This window comes from Astyanax mexicanus, chromosome 20 (assembly GCF_023375975.1).
Source record: "Astyanax mexicanus isolate ESR-SI-001 chromosome 20, AstMex3_surface, whole genome shotgun sequence".
NCBI classification, from domain to species: Eukaryota; Metazoa; Chordata; class Actinopteri; order Characiformes; family Acestrorhamphidae; genus Astyanax; species Astyanax mexicanus.
The window spans coordinates 34965421-34986717 of record NC_064427.1 but is presented as its reverse complement, the minus strand read 5'-3'; the positions used below and the strand labels follow the sequence as shown (position 1 = coordinate 34986717).

General features: G+C 37.9%; 1 protein-coding gene across 1 annotated transcript in view; it reads left to right on the top strand.

Annotated features, from left to right (window-relative positions):
• LOC103022552 (uncharacterized) overlaps positions 1-18944 on the top strand; it is a 59576-nt gene extending 40632 nt beyond the window's left edge. The window contains exons 8-22 of the mRNA XM_022681405.2: positions 1834-1970; positions 2764-2890; positions 3177-3212; positions 3439-3560; positions 5250-5379; positions 7497-7627; positions 9268-9397; positions 10329-10364; positions 11058-11167; positions 11268-11394; positions 12226-12353; positions 12470-12593; positions 15269-15430; positions 16979-17138; positions 17855-18944. Of these exons, the coding sequence (XP_022537126.2) occupies positions 1834-1970; positions 2764-2890; positions 3177-3212; positions 3439-3560; positions 5250-5379; positions 7497-7627; positions 9268-9397; positions 10329-10364; positions 11058-11167; positions 11268-11394; positions 12226-12353; positions 12470-12593; positions 15269-15430; positions 16979-17138; positions 17855-17943 (1749 nt within the window). The 3' untranslated portion in view covers positions 17944-18944. The remainder of the gene's footprint in view (positions 1-1833; positions 1971-2763; positions 2891-3176; positions 3213-3438; positions 3561-5249; positions 5380-7496; positions 7628-9267; positions 9398-10328; positions 10365-11057; positions 11168-11267; positions 11395-12225; positions 12354-12469; positions 12594-15268; positions 15431-16978; positions 17139-17854) is intronic.
• Positions 18945-21297: the final 2353 nt, after the last annotated feature.

Here is a 21297-nt window from a genome sequence, read left to right as displayed (position 1 = left end):
CAGCGTCAGGGTTGGGTAAAGAAAGGGTAAAAAGATTTAATTCAATTTCATTTTGTTGCATTTCTTTTGATCTATTGATCCTGTATGTTTTAAGGGACACTATCCAGATTCAAGCACCTAAAAAAGCACCTAAAATAAAGATCTGTTCTTTGCTTTCTGTGTAAAATCGACAGTAGAATACACTTTGCTTGAATGTCAGAAAATCAAAGTAAGGACATGAGTGCAATCAGTAGACTTTAGTAAGTGCAAGATTAGTGCTGATTTAAGTGCTCTTGTAAGAGATGGCTCTTCGCTCAGCTTTTGAAGACAGCAAGCGTCTCAGCTGTTAAGACACCCAGGGGAAGCTGATTCTACCACCTTGGTACCAGAACAGAAAAAAGTATTTGTGTTTGCCTTCCATACAACTTGAGGGATGGTGGATCAAGCCAGGCTGTATTTAAAGCTGGAAGGGATCTTAGCGACTGATCAGGCTTTTACTATTGGCATTAGGTATAGAAAGGCTTCGTAGGCCGGCACCAGGGGTTTGAATCTGATGCAGGCAGCTTCTTCACTTGCTCTGCCAATAGATAACATCATACTATACAAAAATACTGGACACAGCAAAATGCTGCTTTTTGGATCATAAAGCTGGCTACGTAACACAACGGTGAAAAATAAGGACAGAGCAGATATACTGTTTGAGCTGGCACAGTGCTTGTGATCAGAACAGTGGTGTCTTTCTTTTTTTTTTGCCTCTGTGTTTACTTGCTAGCAGTCTTGTAAATTCACACTGCTGTTTATGACATGCATGTACTTCAGAGATACATTTAAGATGGTGCTTTGTTAAATAAATAAAAAGAAATCAGTATAGTGAAAGTTACATAGCATGAATTCATGTTTCTATTCAAAACTGTTACGAATATTTTTTAGATGGCATAGGCTACCATAATTAGATAATTAGGAGTGGCATCATCACAAGCAAAACAAAGAGATTTAACTCTGGTTTTGTGGCTTGTTGTTTGCAGTTCAGAAACAAGCAGTAGCTCATCTAACAATGACTAAAGTATCTGCCCCCCCCAAATGACATTTAGCATACAGGCTTTAGTATAGAGAGGAATATAGAGTGGTATGTGGGAATATATATTGATACAGGGAGTACAGAGGTGTATAGGGTAGTATAAGGAGTAAATGGTAAATGGGTTTTTAGTAAAGTAAAATTGTGGGTGAGTGTAGGGTGATATATAGGGTGTTGAGTATTATTCATATTTATAAAGTATAGTGTAATATTGGATGTATGAAGTGATCTGCATGGTTACATGGGGTATGGTGTATGTATATGAGGTGTAGAGAGTGTAGGAAATCACAGTGTGTGTGGTAGTATAAGGTAGTATAGAGAATAGTATAGTGTATAATAGGATGGGTGGTGGGAGTATATATTTATATAGGAAGTATAGGGGTGCTTAGGGTAATATAAGGAGTAAAGGGTGAATAGGGTTTAGTATAGTGATAAATAGGGTGGTATTTACTGGCTTTAGCGATATTGTAAACAATATGTGTAGTTTGTTTTTCTTAAACTGTTGATGGATGCAAAACCTACTAGAGAGATGGGGAAAGAAGAAGGGGACAGGATGGGAGGAGACAGAACTACCATTACCATGGCGATAATACAAATTCATTACAATTTTTACATTATTATTTAAATTCATGCTTTGCTTGCCAACAGTTTCCATCAGAGCTCTCTTAAAATTTGTTTTAGCACTACATCAATCTTTATTCATCCATCAGTATAAACACGTTCGTCATATTTACAAGATGTTCAGCTGTTGATATGTCTCTGTTTGTGTGTCGCTGCAGGATGACACTGTTCCAGAAATTCATTTGTCATCAGCTAGCAATCCCGAGAGAGAGCGAGTATGTCTCCACTCTGAAGCGGACCATGTGGACGCGAATGGCCCTGTCCACCTCTCTGACCTCAGTGTGCGCTCTGGCTGGTAAGTGGGACCCATTGTGGAACTGCAGGTCGTATGTCCTATTTATTGCTGCCATAAAGGCAACATGAGCTCCCGGCTCAAATCAAGCTGACTTCGCTGGAGCTCCGCTAAAACCACTGCAGCACAGACTGACCCCACCAGGCTGCTGGTGCCAGCTGGCACCCTCCGATCTGTACCACATTGTTCAGTGCTGAGTCATAAGTGTGTTATTGAAAGCTCGCACCTGTAAAGGAAAGACCGCTTCCTGGCTCCTTCGATTAGTGCGTCTGCCAATGCAGACCCCATGTTCCAGCTCGTAATGCTGACCGCTTTCAGACCAAACCCCACTCACAATGTGTGTAGATAAGGGCTAAGGATGGTTTCGGTGGAGAAAGGTCATTTTCTGTGATTAATTGCCCTGTCAGAGTAATGCTTACTCTAAAATTTTCCATTTTGTCATTTAAACTTTAAAGTAGACCTTGCCAACTAGAATATATAAAATGCTGACTGGTCTGCGAAGTTTTAAAACTACGATTATGGATGGACCTGAGTTTATGAGCCTAAGATTTTAAAAGATTTTATAAAGTGATTTAATGTTCTGAAAGGATGAGGGAGCATTGAGTAAACCTTTAAAATGTATGAGTTATTTTGTTTGCATAGTTTTTAAATATAGCTGTACACGTCTGTGGTACCGCCAAGGAGTGTATTTTTTTTCCATGATTACTGCTTGCTCTGCGTACACGGCTCTGTAGCTGGGTGGTAGTGGTCTATTTCCCAGCATGATCTAATTCATGTGGTCTGTTTGGAATTGTAGCTGGCTGGCCTACGATGGAACTGCATTCACAGGAAATCACACAGTCCTGGAAGCGAGAGGTTTGACCACACCCGTACTCCAGAACTCCCCCATCTCCTGTGTGAGGTCACTGCGTCCATTGAGAATGGTGAGGATACATTAACCTCTCTCACCCCGAAACAGACCACGCATTAAAGCTACATCTGCTTCTATAGATCACATTACAAGCATCATTATTACTCAGTAGCATCGTGTTTGTTCATTTAGAGAACACTAATATATCATAACACATCATAGGTTTTGAAGTCTGCACATATTAAAGAATGGAGTTTAGGGAAATATATTTAGGGGTGTCGCATATCTTGTACACTTTGTTCGACATAGTTTCTTTTGTAATGTAAATGTTAATGTTATCCCCTCTATGCTGCTTACAGGGTGGCCTGAGAGTGAGGAACCCTCTAGACCCGAAGGTGAGATGCATGATTCACATTAAGCACCATGCACAAGTTCATCCTAGTGCAAATATGTTAAAGTGCACATTATGGTGATGGGTGACGTTATGTTTATTATGTTATGTTAAAATGCATACTATTTCTAATTTACCCTACAGTATACCGCCCAACACTATCATATTTAAATATATATATATATGTTATGTATATAAGTGATGTGACGTTCTCCTGTGTTCCTGTGTAGGTGGTGCTGTATGCGCAGCCACTCTTCCAGGGAGAGTGTCGGGAGCTGTTGGACAACACGCCCAGTCTAGGACCTGAAAGCGGGCTAGCACAGGTCTCCTCTCTACGGGTTGCTGGAGGAGTGTGAGTATAATATTTGCATGCATACAAACAAACAAACTCACACAAACATGGAAATTGTCTGTGAGATGTTGAGGTATTTGCAGCTCAGTTATAGTCAATAAGCTGCTAACTGCTGTCACTGCCTACTTCATAGATCATAATGTGTGTGTGTGTGTGTGTGTGTGTGTGTGTGTTTGTCTGTGGCTAAGTGTGGCCTGAAGCCAAGACCCTGTCAGATCTGGATAATTTTGTAGGTGGGGTTCAAGTTCCCTCAAGCAAACATTAGTTTCTCAATCTCAGTCACATGATCACTCTGGAATGTTACTGAAGCAAGAACCATGTTAAATAATGTTGTTTTAGTGGGAATAATCTCCAGCGAGTGCATGAAGCTTGTGTGTGCATAAGTGTAATGTAAGTTATATTACTGTAGTAAGACTCTACCTAAACTAAACGCTCTTACTGCTCTCCACCCTCTGCAAACAGAGGAAGTGCTGTTATGAGTGAAATGTGTGATTCAGTGTGTGTAAATGGGGCTAGTCTGTGCCAGTGGTCTGTAAGAGCTGGGTGGAGAGGGAGTCTGATATGAGTTTCATTGTCTCTTCGGCTCTCCAAAAGATCTCCCAGAGACTTGTGCACAGTTTACATTATATATTGGCCTCAGGCATGCGCATTAACCTCTTAATGTCAGGGCTGTTAGAATTCTAGCCTTCATTTGATGTGTTTTAATGATGGGTGTGTCCTGCTTAAGAGTTTCTAAATGTGTTTCTGTACAGTCATGTGAAAAAGTTATTTCATTAAGCCTTTGAAGACTTAAATTATTTAGTTATTTGGACATTCACTTTTCTTTTGATCAGTATTAAGAGATTAAGCTAAAGACCTACTTAGAAAACTGTTAAAAGGCTATAATTACGGTCTGGTGCAGCACATTATCAGCAGATAATTAGAACATTCTTAGTGAGGAGGGCCTTTTTTTATTGGAGACCTTTTTTGTGCATTTTGAGGTCTGATTTTGGGCTGAACTTGCTAGGAAGGCCTGTTCTGGCCATGTAATCAGTTGATTCATTAATAAATTATTTTCTGGTGAGTGGACTTCTTGTTTTTTTTTTTTTTTTTTTTTCTTTCACCTTATTGTTGTTGTTCTTCTTTTGAAGTAGAATTGTGGAATTTCTAAGATCGTAGGACCTTTTTTGCTGTTTGTGCTTTTTTTTGTGCTTTCCTCCATACACACACAGTAAAGAGGACGTCCAATCTGACAAACGTCCACTGTTCAAAAACTGTATGAAGAAAGGCTTTCTCACTCATATTTAACCAGAAGTTTTTGGACACAGCTCCGTTAGCCAGCAGCATTTGCATTCCACCATGTAGCCAAAAATTTTTGGACACATCTTTATTTGAAAAAAGACATTTTACCTTTTAGCCCAAACTGACTGTTGTGTCGGGCAGAATATACAAATCGGATCTTGTCCGTATCATCTTCTTCTGTCTTTAAGAGAGATACTGCCTAGAAATATTACATTTTATATGCTATTTTTCATCTCTTCAAACTTGAGGAAAGGGAAGGCAACAGCAGCAGTGATGCCAGTATTTGGATTTTTACTGAAATCCACTAGAAGTTCCAGTGGGTTGTACATGTTCTGTATATGGATATTGTGAAGAATACAGTGATATACATTATGGTGTATGTGTGTGTTTGTCTGTCTGTTTGAGCAGGTGGGTGGGCTACTCCTGTGAGAAATACAGGGGCCAGCAATGTGTGCTGGAGGAGGGCGAGTACAGTGACTGCTCTGCTTTCTTCAGTGAACCAGGGCTAACACTGAGATCCTGTCGCTTCCTTCAGGCTGTGAGTAATACACACACTCACACTTGGAAATCCCTTTCACACATGCACTAATCACAGGAAGTCAATGGTAATTAATCTAGTGTGAACTCAAGTTACATAAGTCTAAATCCCCAAAGGAAAGCATTTGACTAGAAACATGCAAGACTCTTAATGCAAGTTCAGATATATATTTGTAAATGTTAATTTTTAATTTTTAAGTTTATAAAGCATTAGTGCTGTTCCTATGTAGCAACAAAAAAACAAACAAGCAAAAAAAATTAAATGTCACATTCTTACTTCATACGGTGTAATGAGAGGATATATATAGTGAATATTAGTGGTTTTATTTAGCAAAGTTAACACAGCATCGCAACTGTGGAGTTCAGAAGGTAGGTTGAATATATTGAAATATGGATTAAATCTCATATCTATCTCTCCCTGGCTTACATGTCCCTCCTCACTGTTTCTCTCTCTCTCTCTTTCTCTCTCTCTCTCTTATCCACTTGTTTATCTGTGAATAAGTGTTTAAAAGTAGATGATGTTGTACTGTTTGAGCTGTGCAGTGGTAGCTAGCATGTCCTCTATTAAGACTTTTGTGTCCAAGCTTAGTCATGTTTAACACTAATACTCTTCCTGAAAACTTTAGTCAACAGATTAAGAGATTCCATTTAAAAAAATCATATAGACCACCCAGAAATATTAAAAAACGTTTTTGTACCAGGTTACAATGCATACAACAATACATATTTGTTATTTTTCAAAAATACGTGCACGTACTAGCAATTTACCTTAAAGGCCTCATTCCACCTTTTTTTAAAATTCTTTTTAAAATGTGTAGTTGTGGTCTCTAGTATGAATGAATGCCATGTGAGCTGTTTTTTGTGAAAAAAAGTGCCCTGGGTTAACAGTGCTTTAGTGCTGTGGGGTGAATTGGGGGGAACGATAGGATTTTGGCTCTTGCGATAGGATTTCGGCTCTTGCTCATAAATATTCATACATGCAATCATATCGCCTCTGATTGGTTAACAGCACTGCGACACCAGCGAGACGGACAACAGTTAGAAACGTTTTAAAATGAAGACATATTTATACTAATACAAATAACACAAATGTTACTTTACAACATGTGTAATGCCCTGATAAGTGCAGTTCAGCCACTTACCTAGTCTTAAAGTCTCTGTAAAAGCCGAAATCCACCAGAGATCCTATGCAAACACATGGAGGTGGGTAGTCTGCTGCAGTATGCATATACACAACTCAGAGAGACCTATTGTATTCCACATAGAAACCGAAATAGTGGATTTTAGCAGAAGGAGACCTTTAAGAATATTGATGTGATTAAAAAAAATATAGATGTTGTGGGTTTAAAAAAATGATGACACATTCACGGGCTTATCAGTTCACATTGACATACACACAAATACCTCTGCCTACTTGTACCCATCACCATGATCGTCATCGCCTTTCTGCTCCAGAAGATGCCAAGTACTCAAGTACTTACGCTGTCGGAGGCTGTTCTAAATACATGCAATCTCAGTGCAATTGTGTGTGTAGAGTGGGATGTAAGTGGGTCAGATTTTGAATTTGAGACTCTGACCCAGTTTGCAGACTCTCACTGATGTCTCTCAATAAACAGCGCTTGTAGTAATCTATGCCGATTTTCTCACTGTATATTATACAGCCACCATTAACTAATGTTAAAATATGTTGATGAAAGAAAGAGAGGAAACAAGAGACGGGTATGAGTGAGGGATGATAGAGGAAGGGAATGAAGGGAACGGGATGCGGAGGGTTCTGCCTCGGCCTCTAATGGGATTTTTCAGGTGGATGTGGCTGTTCCAGCTCTCCGCTCTCACCACTAATTTGTTTCTTTATGCTCCTCACGCTGTCAGGCGCCTCTGTGCACCATGACCAGTAGATCAGCAGTGACATTTACAGACCAGAGCATCACAGAGACACTGGAACAGTTTGTATTTTCACAGAAAAAGAGAAAACTCATGCGAATAGGAGTATGAAAACTTTTCTGCAGTGAGGAACTTGCTGTTGACAGTTCATATTTTGCTGACAGTTAATATGTGATGCTGAAGTAAAACGATTCTGATACGTGAAGGGTTGTTATTTTGACCTGATTGTTTCAGGATTTCATCGAGCCTGAAGTTTCTCTGAAGAGTTCTGGAGTGCAGATGGAGATCCTGGACCAAGACGTGGCAGATCTACAGCAGAATGGATTGGAGCAGGGAACCGATGCCATTCATGTGAAGAGTGGAGTGTGAGTACTGGACGCTGAAAAAATAAGTTCTTATATTTATATGTGGCTAATCTTGTTTTTGAGACAACCCGTAAAGTTTGGCTTGAGATATATTTGTTATATTTTTATACATTTGTGTATGCATTATTGCTGCCTTGTGTATTTGCTGCATTGGTTGTGGCAGTGCAGGTGATCAGCAGCATTAAAATGGAAAGAAAGCTGACGTGCATCTGTAGGATGTGTCCTTGCTGCTGTGGCTGCTGAAAGCATATATTGGAAACCTCCAGTAACATGTGTAGCAAAGGGGCAATAATGTGAACAGTGCAGCCAAATGTTATTGAAATGCATCAGTAGCCTCACCCTGCATCCACACTGGCAGATGACAAGTCGCTGTCACAAATGGGTGGGAATTATAGTTTTTTTTTTTTTTTTTTTTTCCCTAATTTATAACTTTTCCTATTTTCTTCCCAATTTACACGGTCAATTACCCAACCCACTCATTAGGACTCCCCCTATCACTAGTGATGCCCCAAAACACTCAGAGGGCGAAGACTAACACATGCTTCCTCCGATACATGTGAAGTCAGCCACCGCTTCTTTTTGAGCATTGCAGAGCAGCATCACAGCGTGATCGGAGGAAAGTGTAGCGGCTCGTTTTTGCTACATCAGCTCACAGACGCCCTGTGCTGTGGACATCACCCTAGGAGTGATGTGGAGAGAGAGCGCCGTCTACCCACCCAGAGGGAGCAGGGCCAATTTTGCTCCCTCTGAGCGCCGGCAGCTTGATGGTAAAGCTGCGACCTCCTGCTCATAGTGGCAGCGCTTTAGACTGCTGGGCCACTTGGCGCCAACGCTGTTTGTCTTTTAAAGCTTGCTGTTTGTCGCTGTGTCACTCTTGCAAAAAAATTGCACCCTCCTAAGGAAATGAATGGTCTCCTGGATAATGGATATCTTGTTTGTTGCATTTTCAACTGTGCAACAGTGTCAACATGCTGCTTTTGCCTGATCTACCATGGTTTCATGTTTTACACAAAATGGAGGGGTGGAATATCAGTGAATCAGCAACAGAACATGCTTACAAGACAGTGAGTGATAAAGAAAAATAAAGAAAAAACTAAATGTATCTCATCCACAGAAAGTTTAAAGAGAATAGAGAGGAAGAGTGTACTTGTAATACAATCTGAGTACATAAAACAACAGATTTACAAACATTAATAGTTTTACTTAAATCTTGTTTTATTTACATATGTTGAATTAAAGTATGGTTTGTACTGACTATATTTACTGATAATCTTGTAGCAGTCTAGGAATTTAGTTCATGCAGTCTATGTACTTTGGACGATACTGAAATGAGTTCAGTGCAAGCAGATGATCTCCTCCTGATTTTCTTGAGCGGGACAGTTCAAGTATAGCTGCTCCAGAGGGACTGGCTCTGCCGTTGGCTAATGTACTGATAGAATAAGTAGCAGTCAGTCAACAGACTTGAGTCTGAGGTAATAATGCCTGAACTCAGCAGGAGTTCTGGACCACTTGGACATTTGTGACGAAACTGCTGAGGTTTCTAAAACTGAAGTTTGTGTTTAGTGTTGAACTCCTCTCTGCGGCTGTGAGCTAGTCGATGTTCTCTGACTTGTTTAAACCTTGCTTGTTTCATATTTCAGGTGGGTAGCGTACAGTGGTAGGTATTACACAGGAGAACAGTGTGTGCTGGAGAAAGGCCAACACCCTGGCACACTGGACTGGGGAAGCAGCAGGCAGAGCTCGCCTCTCTCCATCCGGCCTGTACGCAGGGTGAGTATGGACACAAACAATTTCTGTGGCAATAGACCATTAGAGATGTTCCAAGAGTATAATGGCATTTACTGTACATACACTCAGAGCTTGTACTGGAATAGACTATTATGTTAAATTATTCAAACGTCTGTTCCTTAAGTGACCCATAAATGTCATTGTACAATATACTGTGTGTGTGTGTATATATATATATATATATACATTCAAATGAAAAAGTTTGGGCGCCCCTATTAATCTTAATCATTTTTAGTTCTAAATATTTGGGTGTTTGCAACAGCCATTTCAGTTTGATATATCTAATAACTGATGGACACAGTAATATTTCAGGATTGGATGAGGTTTATTGTACTAACAGAAAATATGCAATATGCATTAAACCAAATTTTTGTATCCTTCCCCTGAATAACTATGTTGAACAATCTTTGTTTTTAGATCATTTGAGACTTGTTTTGATGAGCCCATGATGCCACTCTTCAGAGGAGATTTAAATAGGAGAACAACTTGTAATTGGCCACCTTAAATACCTTTTCTCATGATTGGATACACCTGGCTATGAAGTTCAAAGCTCAGTGAGGTTACCAAACCAATCTTGTGCTTCAGTAAGTCAGTAAACTAAAAGTAGTTAGGAGTATTCAAATCAATAAAATGATAAGAGTGCCCATACTTTTGCACCGGTCAAATTTTGGTTTAATGCATATTGCACATTTTCTGTTAGTACAATAAACCTCATTTCAATCCTGAAATATTACTGTGTTTATCAGTTATTAGATATATCAAACTGAAATGACTGTTGCAAACACCCAAATATTTAGAACTAAAAATGATTAAGATTAATAGGGGTGCCCAAACTTTTTCATATGACTGTATATATATATATATGAGAATTGATTTCAGAGTAATGTGTTTTATCTTTTATTGGCATTTTAAGGAGGTGTGTGGAGAAGAAGAGGCCCCTAAATTTCTGGTATGTGCATTTTTCATCATGATGAATGTGGCTAAAACTTTTGATTTATAATGTTGTGTTCAACTTCTCCAAGAAGTACAAGAATTCACCAAGGATTCCCCAACATTAAATGAAGTTAAATTGCATGCAAAGAGTGAAAGAGATCAAGGGAAAGTTACAGACATACAAGAGAGTAACATAGGGGGGGGCATCATAAATGGTGCTAAGTAGACTATTAATTTTCTTCTTGGGTGTGACAGTGGACAACCCTGTTTGAAGTATCCATCAGTTACGAGGCTCTGTGTATAAACACACTTCACAGGGGTCAGTACAGTAATAGGGTTGCTGCACTGTTTATAACTTTTTCACATTTTTCACCTTACAACCACAAACTTGCATGTATTTTACTGTCCTGGCTGAGAAAAAAAATCCCCACAGTATGATGCTGCCACCACCATGTTTCTCAGTAGGGATGGTGTGCTCAGGGTGATGAGTGTTGTCTCTTTTTTTGCCACACATAGCATTTTGCATTTAGGCCAAAAATCTCATGTTATCACAGCTCCTTCTTTCACATGTTTGCTGTGCTTTATACATAGTCTCTCATGTCTTTCCTTAGACAGCAATAGTGTTCTTAATGTCACTCTTCCATTAAGGCCAGATTTTAGAGTGTATAACTTAATAGTTGTCCTTCGACTCTTCTGTTTTTGTGTGCAGCTGCGTGTCTACAGCAAACCAGGCTTCGCAGGAGAGAGCAGAGAGTTTGGAACTGAAGTGGCAGACTGTGGAGGGCTGATCCCCATGTCATTCAGAGTGATTCTGGGAAGGTGAGGCACGCCAAGCTTTACCAAAATTAATGTTAAATTAAAGCCAGTATTTTAAATTGTGTATTTCTTTCTTTCTCATTCTCTCTCTTTCCTGGTTTAGCTGGTTGCTGTATGATGAAAAAGATTATTGTGGGAACCAGTTTGTCCTTGGGGAAGGTTTTTATCCTGATCTCACTTCCTGTGGCTGCATGACAACAGCCATCAAATCGCTCAAACCTATTCCATATGTAAGTCTGATGAGAGTCGTAAACATTTCTGAAAAAGGATGTACGTTCAGTCATTGCAGGCAATAACAGAACCATTGTGTATTTTAAAACGGTTAAAAGTGTGGAATTTATGCTTCCAATTGAGAACATAAGGCCATTTTACAAGTGTTGTGACCTCAAATTAAATTGGGTAAAAATGGTAAAAAAATAAAAATCTCATAATGAAAATTTAATTTTGCTCATATTTGCCAGAATATCACAAGAAATTTGGAGAGAGAGATAAATGTATTTACATTTACAGTCATTTATAAATAAAAAAAAAGCTCAAATTAATGGAAAGCTCTTGTGTGTAATCATGTTGTTATGCAACATCATTGAGTGGATAAAAGAATTATGTGATTTAGGGATTGAACAATATATCGATATATCAGTATTGCATTGTTTCAACCGTATTGCCCTACTGGCTTTACATGCCATTAAATAACAGTATTTTTTATATATAATTTATTGAAGCATTTCTGCTATTTGCTTATTTTGGAGTATTTATCCTCCTCTGTAACAATGATGATGTGAAATATCGCAGAATCACAGCATAGTAATATTTTTGTCGTGGGCAACGTATCAAAAGCAAACGTTTTTGCACCTGATACTTGTCCCTGTCCCTACTTCATTTTAACTCGCAAGTCAGTGTAAATTGTGATTTATAGATAGCTATACATTTATACATACCTAGATTAGAATATGAATATTAGAATATGTTAAGATCTTTACATTTTTCCTCTTAAAAGACCTGCTCTCAACGTACTGTGAAGTCATTTTTTCCTGTCTGTCCGTTTCCTGTACTTCACACAGAGCTTCTCGGAGCCCTCAATCAGCCTTTTCTCACTCAGCTCATTTGAAGGGCTGGAAACGGTGGCAGATTCACCCATGGAGACCATGGACAACTTCTTCACTCAGTCTCTTAAAGTCAACAGTGGCCTGTAATGATCTCACTCACTTTTATTAGCTTAATTTTTTCATATTCAAGGTATTAACTGGTAGTTTTCTTTGCTTGGCTGCTGATGCTGAGACACCTGTATCTGTCTGTCTCTTGCAGATGGGTGGTGTACGAGTTCGGTCAATTCAGGGGGTGCCAAATGCTGCTGCAGATGGGCGAATATCCCTGCTGGGGCGAATACAGCAGCTGGGACACCATCGGATCTCTCCAGCCTCTCAGACAGGTAACTAACAGTCACTAACTCTAGAGACATCACTTTATTTTTTCTGCTTGTCTGTCTCTCTCCCTTACACACTGCAGTGACCGCCAGCCACGACAGTGATGCAGGAATAAAAAAAGCCTTTATTGCATTTTTTGCACAATGAGTTATAGCCCCAGGGAGTCCAGATTGATATTGTCTTTTTATTGTTAATATTTCTCAACAGGCATTGGATGTCAAGTTGCTGTCAAAAAGACAATGAGCTCTGACACCAAATGCATGTTGAATTTTTACAAAAAGAAATCAGGTTAATATCGAACCCCAACGTTGTATTTTGGTTGAAGTTTGGTTGCAGATCTTTGGCAGGCACTGTCTGGTCTTTTTCGGAGGGTTTAAGTTTCCACAGAACAGGACTGACATGCACCCGTGGCCAGATATAAACACATAAACAGAACAAAAAAAAAAAAACACACACTGCTAGGTGTTATTTCATTCTCAGTCGAGGACGCTTTGACTCAATACTACATACATAGAGATTAGTTGTTTGCTGCTATATTCATTTGACAACCTTTAATAAATGTTAATAAAAGTTTCTTGTGACTTTAATACCAGATGTATTAGATAACTATGTCTAAATTGTATTTTAAGAAAAATTGCCTCATGTGACTTACATTTGACTTGCATTTGTTCATGTTCTTCTTGTTTTTAACCCTTAAAGAAAGTACAAGCTAGCGCTAACTTAGCACATATATAAAGAATATTGACTAATAACCACAGACTGTAATTCCCTTTTATCTGGTTTTCGATTGTATGATACACATGAACTACATTTATATGAACAAAAACCCAATTAACATTTTGAATATGCCCTTGTCATCCCAGTGTAACACTGTGATTGTGGAGGCTGTTGTGATTGCCTGACAAAGATGGGGCTCTTTGTCTTTTTAAGCCAGAAATGATTTATTCAGAGTGGGCTCTGAATCACACTCTTCTTTATTAGGCAGATATTTTGTGTGTGTGTGTGTATGTTGAAGCAGTGGTCTGTAAGGCCCTGATAAACCCACACATTTTTAAACAGATATTTATACTCTCACCACATAGCCAGATGGAGCTGAGTGTGTGTGTGTGTGTGTGTGTGTGTGTGTGTGTGTGTGTGTGTGTGTGTGTGTGTGTGTGTGTGTTCTCAGAGGTAGCACTGTGTGAATAAGGACGTGGGTTGTGCATTTCTGTTTTGCCACTGTCAATGTTAATTAGTTCTTTAAAAGGATCTATTATAATTTGATTTTGCTAATCCACAATGATGCCAGTCCACTGATTTAGATCTTTATCAAATTATGCACTTCAGCAACAATTATGTACACTAATCTGTTGGCCTAAATGAACATAAACAGGCATGAGTATGTTAAGACCTAGGGATGTCCCTGATCCGATCATGTGATCAGAAATTGGGGTTGATCAAAAGTAATTGTCAAAGGATTGGGAGGAAAAGACCTTGATCACTGATTTATCAAAAATGTAATGTACTTTGTTACTCCATAATATCACTTGATGAAGGCTCTTGGCACGCACATGCTTTCACTTACGCACGCGTATTTTCTCTTAAAAAAAAAAAAAAAAAAGCATGATTATATGCAGTTTCCCTACTGTATACGTCCTCCATCAAAATTATCCAGTTAGAATACATTGAAAAAACTCTTGTCTAAACCTTGTCTGCCTTGTAGGCCTAAACCACACAATACTATTATTTCTGTCTCCCTCCTAAATATACAGGGAAAACCAGCATTAAAAATATGTAATATATATATATATATATATATATATATATATATATATATATATATATATATATATATATAAATCATACTCTTCATTATGATTAATCACAGAAATGTTGTTTAATTTTTTTTGTTCATTTATTTAAGATGCATATTTAGATGGAAATCATCTACATGGCTATTAAGTACTTTAAGTTTTATTTTGTAATAAAAATGGCTGTTTTATATTTAGTAAGCAATTACTGTCCTTATATAGGTCCTTATATATAACTAATATAAGACAATTACAAACACATTTTTGTGATAAAATGGTAAGTTTTGATACTGTTTCAATAATTAAATGATAAGAAAAACCTAAACAGACAACTTGTTAAATGTGTTATATGAATGTGATAACTAGGACTAGGATTCCCTGCAGGCTACCTTTCTCTGGCTGTTTGTTTACTTCTTATTTATATTGTATTGAACTTGTGACACCAGAACCAACAGCATATGGAAACAAGCTATAATGTAAATATACAAGGCTTCGATTAATAGACCGGCTGATATATCGATCGATCGGTAGTTGGTGGAGATGTTTTCTAGGGGCAGCCTTGGATTAAATCAGGCTTGGAACCAGACGGTTGCTGATTTGATCCTCTGGACTGTCTGGAAGAAATAGAGATTTCGCCTTCTGTAACATTTATAGCTTGAGCTAACTTGCCCCTCAAATTGCTTCCTAAGTGCTGTGGTTGCTGGTGTTCCTGGTGTGTGTTTTCTCATTAAACCAATTCACTGTGTGTGTGTGTGATATCAGTGCCATAAATGTGGATTACCATAAATGTGGAGGTTGAATATCGCTGTACTGATATAAATACTGTTGTACTGTGCAGTGACATAAAGTCTGTTTCCATTTCTAACTGACCACTGTTTTCCTCTTTTCAGCGGCGGACGTACATGCAGGTGCGGAATGGAGCTCTAGGGATGGCACTGACCGCAGAGAGAACTTCAGACCCTCTGTCTCCAGCAAAACTCTTGCTGCGTCCTGCTGACCGCTCACTGGACACACAGCACTGGATATACAGCCAGGCTCTGCTCAGGAGCAAGGTCAGCACTGAAATATTCCAACAGATGTTCATTCGTTTGTGTATTGTGCAGCTTTTTCTGAATATGCAAACTTACAAAAATGCAGACCACTGCTTAAGTTTTTGGTCAGTGGTGCAGTTTTATGTATAGCAGTCCAGCACTTCCAGGACTTACAAACTGTTATTATCCTGGAGGAAAAGCGGTGTTACCGTAGCAGAACACTCCATTGATCTCGTACCTGTCTGATATTGTCTCAGGTGTCTGGATTAAAGCGAAGCTAAAAATAAAGCAGAGATATATATTTCTAACTAAAGAACGCTATTGAAATTCTAAACTAAGGTACAAGCTGTAACATTGCACACTTTCCTTTCAGCAGTCTCAAAAAAGGTAAAGTACTTGTGAGTGCAGCTGCTAGGAAAAGAACCCCGTGTGGAGAAATGTAATTGTGCTTTAATGCCCAGACAAGCTGTTTTAAAACCTGGGCTAATTTCACTATGCTTAAAAATCTATGAAACACAGTCCGAGCTTCAGTCCTTGTTATTGGATTAAAGATTTTTCAACTATTTAACAATCTGCCGACTATATATATATGTGTGTATATATGTGTATATGTGTGTGTGTAAATATATATATATATATATATATATATATATATATATATATATATATATATATTTTTTTTTTAATGACACAGTTTGAAGAATTGACTTAAGTACCGCCGTAAAAATGACCCTAGAGTGTCGGCACGGCGTTAAAAACCTACTCAATCAATCTGCTGACTTTATTTCAAAAGCAGCTTTTTTTGTAAATCAAAACAAATCTGTGTGATTAACTGTAACATACTTAAATTTCATCAAGCCTTTACAGTACCATTAAGTGTAAACATACAATAAAAACAGTAACTATGACAAATAGTACTTACGAAATATTATATATATATATATATATATATGTATGTGTATTTTTGCTTCTTTTGTATTAGTGACTTATTTTTACAGGATTTTGTTTGTCCGTATTAGTGGCACAATTAATGTATTAATGACTTTTATTTTGCAATTTTTTTGTGCTCATGCAGTTGAATGGATGAGCTGCCTCCCTCTTTCTCTGTTTCATCTTTCATTTTGTTACACATCAAAAGTTACTAAAAGTTAAATGCTCAGCGGACCAATCACAGCTGCTGCTTTCTGCAGCATATTTCTTTGAAAGTGTGCATCGGGATATATTATAGAATACAATGTAAAAAAAACACATAAATATATAAAAGGGCAAGTGATTTGGCATTAATATAACGTGATGCATGTTATATTGCAGTGGGTATTTTTGCTATTTCTTATATGCACAGATGTTTACTGTGTACTGCATATGGTGGAATCTATTCCCATCACCCAACATTTTCTTGTAGGATACATTTGTGCATTCTTGAGCACAGAGCCACTTCCTGAATCTTTTTAACTGATTCCTCAGTCATGTAATAAACTGATATACATTATTGAATGATTGATTTATTCTTTAGATTTGTGGATTTGAGTTTTGTATTTATGCACCCTGTGTATCTGTATGTTTGTATAGGTTGGGAAGGGGTGCTTGTCTGTGATTGGAGGAAAGGCGTCTGTTGGAGCTAGAGTGGCCTTGTGGGAAGAGCATGGGCGTATACATCAAAGATGGCGCCTGAACAAGAACGGGACCATTTCCCCTCACTTAGACTTTAACTTAGTACTGGACCGGAGAGGTAACTTAAACTTTAAGATGATTAACAATTGTGTTCTGATCTTATTCACACATTGGTTTATTAATACACATCCCTATCATTATCATTACATGGTACTAGGGGTGGGCGATATGGCCCTAAAATAATATCACGATATTTCATTGTATTTTCGCGATAACGATACTCTTGGCGATATGACAAAACACTGAATTTAAAAAAATATATTTTAAGAATACACTACTGCAACTAAATAAAAGAATCGTATTACATACGATATGATATTGCACCCCCCGAACTAAAATATTTAAAAAATACAAGAATTGTATCCAATTTGTAACAAGTTAATGATTTAGAACGCCATGATACTAGTAATGTACTCCATATATCTCCATAAATCCAGTATTAAAGTTTAAATAAATATAAAAATAAATGATACTGCACAGATATAATCTGTCTCTAATAGATATATAATGGGAAATGGGGTGGGTGATATGGCACGATATTTTAGGGCATATTATCGTTCACAATATTTAAAAATTTTGACGATATTATCGTGTACAATACGGCACACCCCTACATGGTACATTACATCATTACAAGATTTCTTTCATTCAAAAAAACTTCTTAGTGCTCTTTTTTTTGTCGGTGAGTGTAATATAATTATTGTAATGCATGCAGAGCTACACTAATGCACATATCAAACCTAATAGAACCTTATCTTTCTGATTGTGCTTTAGGTGGAAGTGGAATAGACAAGGACCATCTGATCCTGAGTGAGCTCTGCACTGATAAAGCCAGTCAGTACTGGGACATTGAGGTGCTTTAGTGGTGGGATTGAGAAAGTGTCCCTTCGACATTTAGCGTTGCCACGATAACGGACTGGACCATCTGAAGCTAAATAGCACTGCCTCTGACAACCAAAAGAGGAAAAGAGGAACAAACTGAAAAATGTCCAGACCAATGTTCCTCGCTTCTTCTAGTCCAGGAGAGCCATAGCATGTCTGTCTGTCTGTTTCTTTTTCATGTTCTACAACCTCAGAAAAGAAAAGATTCTGGTGTCTTTGTGTCATGCTTAGGCTAGCCAGAACCAGATGCCAGTAATTCCACTGGTCTGAGGGTAAATAACTGTATCCAGATCAGCTGCAGGTAATCATCCTCAGGCTTGAGAACACAAAGAGCCTGAAGATAGATGCAGCAGCCCTCACTAAACCAGAGGTAAATCCTGTCCAAACTTTGGTTTTAAAGCCAACAACCAAATAACAAACAAAAAAAAAAACACACACTACTTCCACATGTAAAACACACCATTTTTCAGTGCCAGACTAACCGAGGAGAAAAGGGCATTGTCTTTTCTTCTGTTAGAGCAATAGAAAGAGTGAATTATTTTATGCTTGTATTTTTGTTTTATTCATCCAAGCACATTTGCACTATTAAGATTCTCACTTAAAAAAAAAAAAAAAAAAAAAACAAGTGGCCATGTAATACAGGGGTGCATCGCTCCCTACATGCTGATATTGGGAATTGCAGGACTTTTTCTCTGTTTAATGATGAATTATGATGCCATGTGGAAGTTTCCCTTTACTCAGAAACAAAGAAAAAACATAAGCCAACAAACACCTATTTATTCCTGTCAGCTTTGGGCCATGTAAAGACAAACCGGTCAAATCACTGGATTTATCACTGAACACTGAGTGTATGATGAGCAAAAAAAAATAAGATGTATTAAATATTGAATCAATGTCTGATTGAAGACAGAATGTGTACAGTTCAAGTCAATAAGCTTATTGTTTTTAAAAGATGTCATTAATATTAAAGATATGTAATAAATTCCTGTGTCCTTTCTTAAAACCTACAAATTGTTTTGCGAAGGAATGATGGCCATGACTCTGATTCCTCAGCAGAGCAATTGAAGGAAATGACGCATGCGACTGTTATTTATTTTGAACAAAACTACATGAGGCTAAATCTCATTCAGTCTCAGTTCTTTATTAAGCACTCAGCACAAATGAGTCAGACCTGCCAGTTCCAGATCATTTTCATCATGTGTTTATTACTCAAAGTCACACTAAGAGTGGCTATGAATCACACAAACACAGAAATGTATTCTGACTAAATGATTCACAGATCTGCATGTATGTGTGAATGGTTGAGAGAGAGAGAGAGGGGGGGGGGGGGGAACAGTAGCTTTTCTGACAATGGTACCGAGAGGATCCTGGCTACATGTCACACCGGATTGTAAGTAGTGTCAGACAGCACAATAGTACACTCTTCTGCAGAAGAAACACACTGTTGAGAAGAAACACGAACACGCACATGCTTCATGACGCTGACTTTTCACAGGTTTGCTCAAACAGAAAAAGATTGAACCACATACTAAAGAAATGGATCAGTGAAAGATCAAAAATAAGTTTTTACTGTTTCCACTGATGTTAACATGATGTTTTAATCAGTTAACTTGAGTTTAGTAGTCACCCAAAGTTAGTCCATAGATGTACACACACAGTTCACTCAATCCCCTTACCCTGTGTCTAGAGCTTAAAGGAGAACTCTGGTGTGAAATGGACTTTGAGTGTATAGAAACATGATAACGAGTAAAAACTCATGTCATATAGCCCATCTCTGTTCTCTCTTCCAGCATTCTGTAATACAGCACTTTTAGCCGATGCTCCCAACAGGCTTACAACTTAAAATCAAGGCCCATCCCATTTTACCCCATGGCCCTTCCCCTCTGTTTTGTGTGTGTAGGGGTGTCCCGATTCTTGTTACGTTGGAGGGGTAGAGGGAAGGAAAAAAGGTGTTTTTAGAGGCACACAAACGAATAGGTTATAGAGAATTACCGGTACGAAGGCGGAACATGTGTCCAAATAAACCCACAAATGTAAGTATTTTCCTTGTTAAAAGCTTTAGTGTTTTATGGCTGAATTTTTCAAAACAAGCATACAAAAAGATTGCTAGTAGTTTGTCCCAGTATCTAGCTAGCTTATCTAACTTTTCTGTTCCACCTTAAATGGTGCACCAAATGGCAGGGGCTGCAGCATTTAAGGCGAAACGGAGCTTCCCTTCTTAGAGGAATTAAGAAATCAACAATAATAATTAATTTCTGCACCATCTCCTCCCTTTCTGAAGACATACAATCCTCTAAAGTTAACTAGTTAACCAGCAGCAGCTAGGTTACTGAACTTTAGCGCTCCTGATTACATATCGGGTGCTTGAAGGGTTGTCCCAGTTCTTAGAGTATTTTACACTTAAAAAATAAGGGGTAGGGGTAAGTAGTAGGGCCAAGGGGTAAAATGGGATTGGGCCTAAGGAATGATAAGCTGACTGAAGGTCACAAACATATAGGTAGAATAGGAGAACACATTGCCCCTATCACTAGCTTTGTAAGCCTGTTTTGGAGCATCAGCTAAAAGCTCTGCATTTCGGAATGCTGATGAGACGGAGAACAGAGGTGGACTATTTGACACAAGTTTATACTTATCATGTTTCACTACACCCAAAGTCCATTTCACACCAGATTTCTCCTTTAACCCTTTAAAATGCCTTGTCTCATATACAGGCTGCAGGTGTAGGTGATACAAAACCTTTTGTCTATGCAGTAAAAAGGTTATTCACATTCTGAAAACTTTGAGGACTTTGAAGACTCCTAGAGGTCACTTGGAGAAGCTGCCTGTTTACTCTCTACTCCACAATTGTCAACTAGACAAAACTAAAGGGTTGGAGGAGATAAAATGTTTGATTTGTATTCAGGAATATATTGATTTTAAAATTAAGTTCAGGAAAGTGCCAATTTTATGATTGTTATTCATTGTTTTAGAAGTTGCAGATTTACTTACATTTTTAAAAATAATTTAATGTAATAGAAAAGAAATCTTCAAGATTTAGGTGTGTAACATCAGGCAGAAAAATGACAAAAATGCTGGCCTGTTAAAATAAGGTTGTACAATCAGCCGTTCTTTTTTGTTCCGTTTCGTTTTTGGATGTCAGGTGCCACAATAGTGCATGCTTTGGAATATTCCCATCCCCTCTCTCTCTCTTTATATATATATATATATATATATATACACATATATATATATATATATATATATATATATATATATATATATATATATATACACATAGACACATACATATATATATATATATACATAGACACATACATATATATATATATATATAT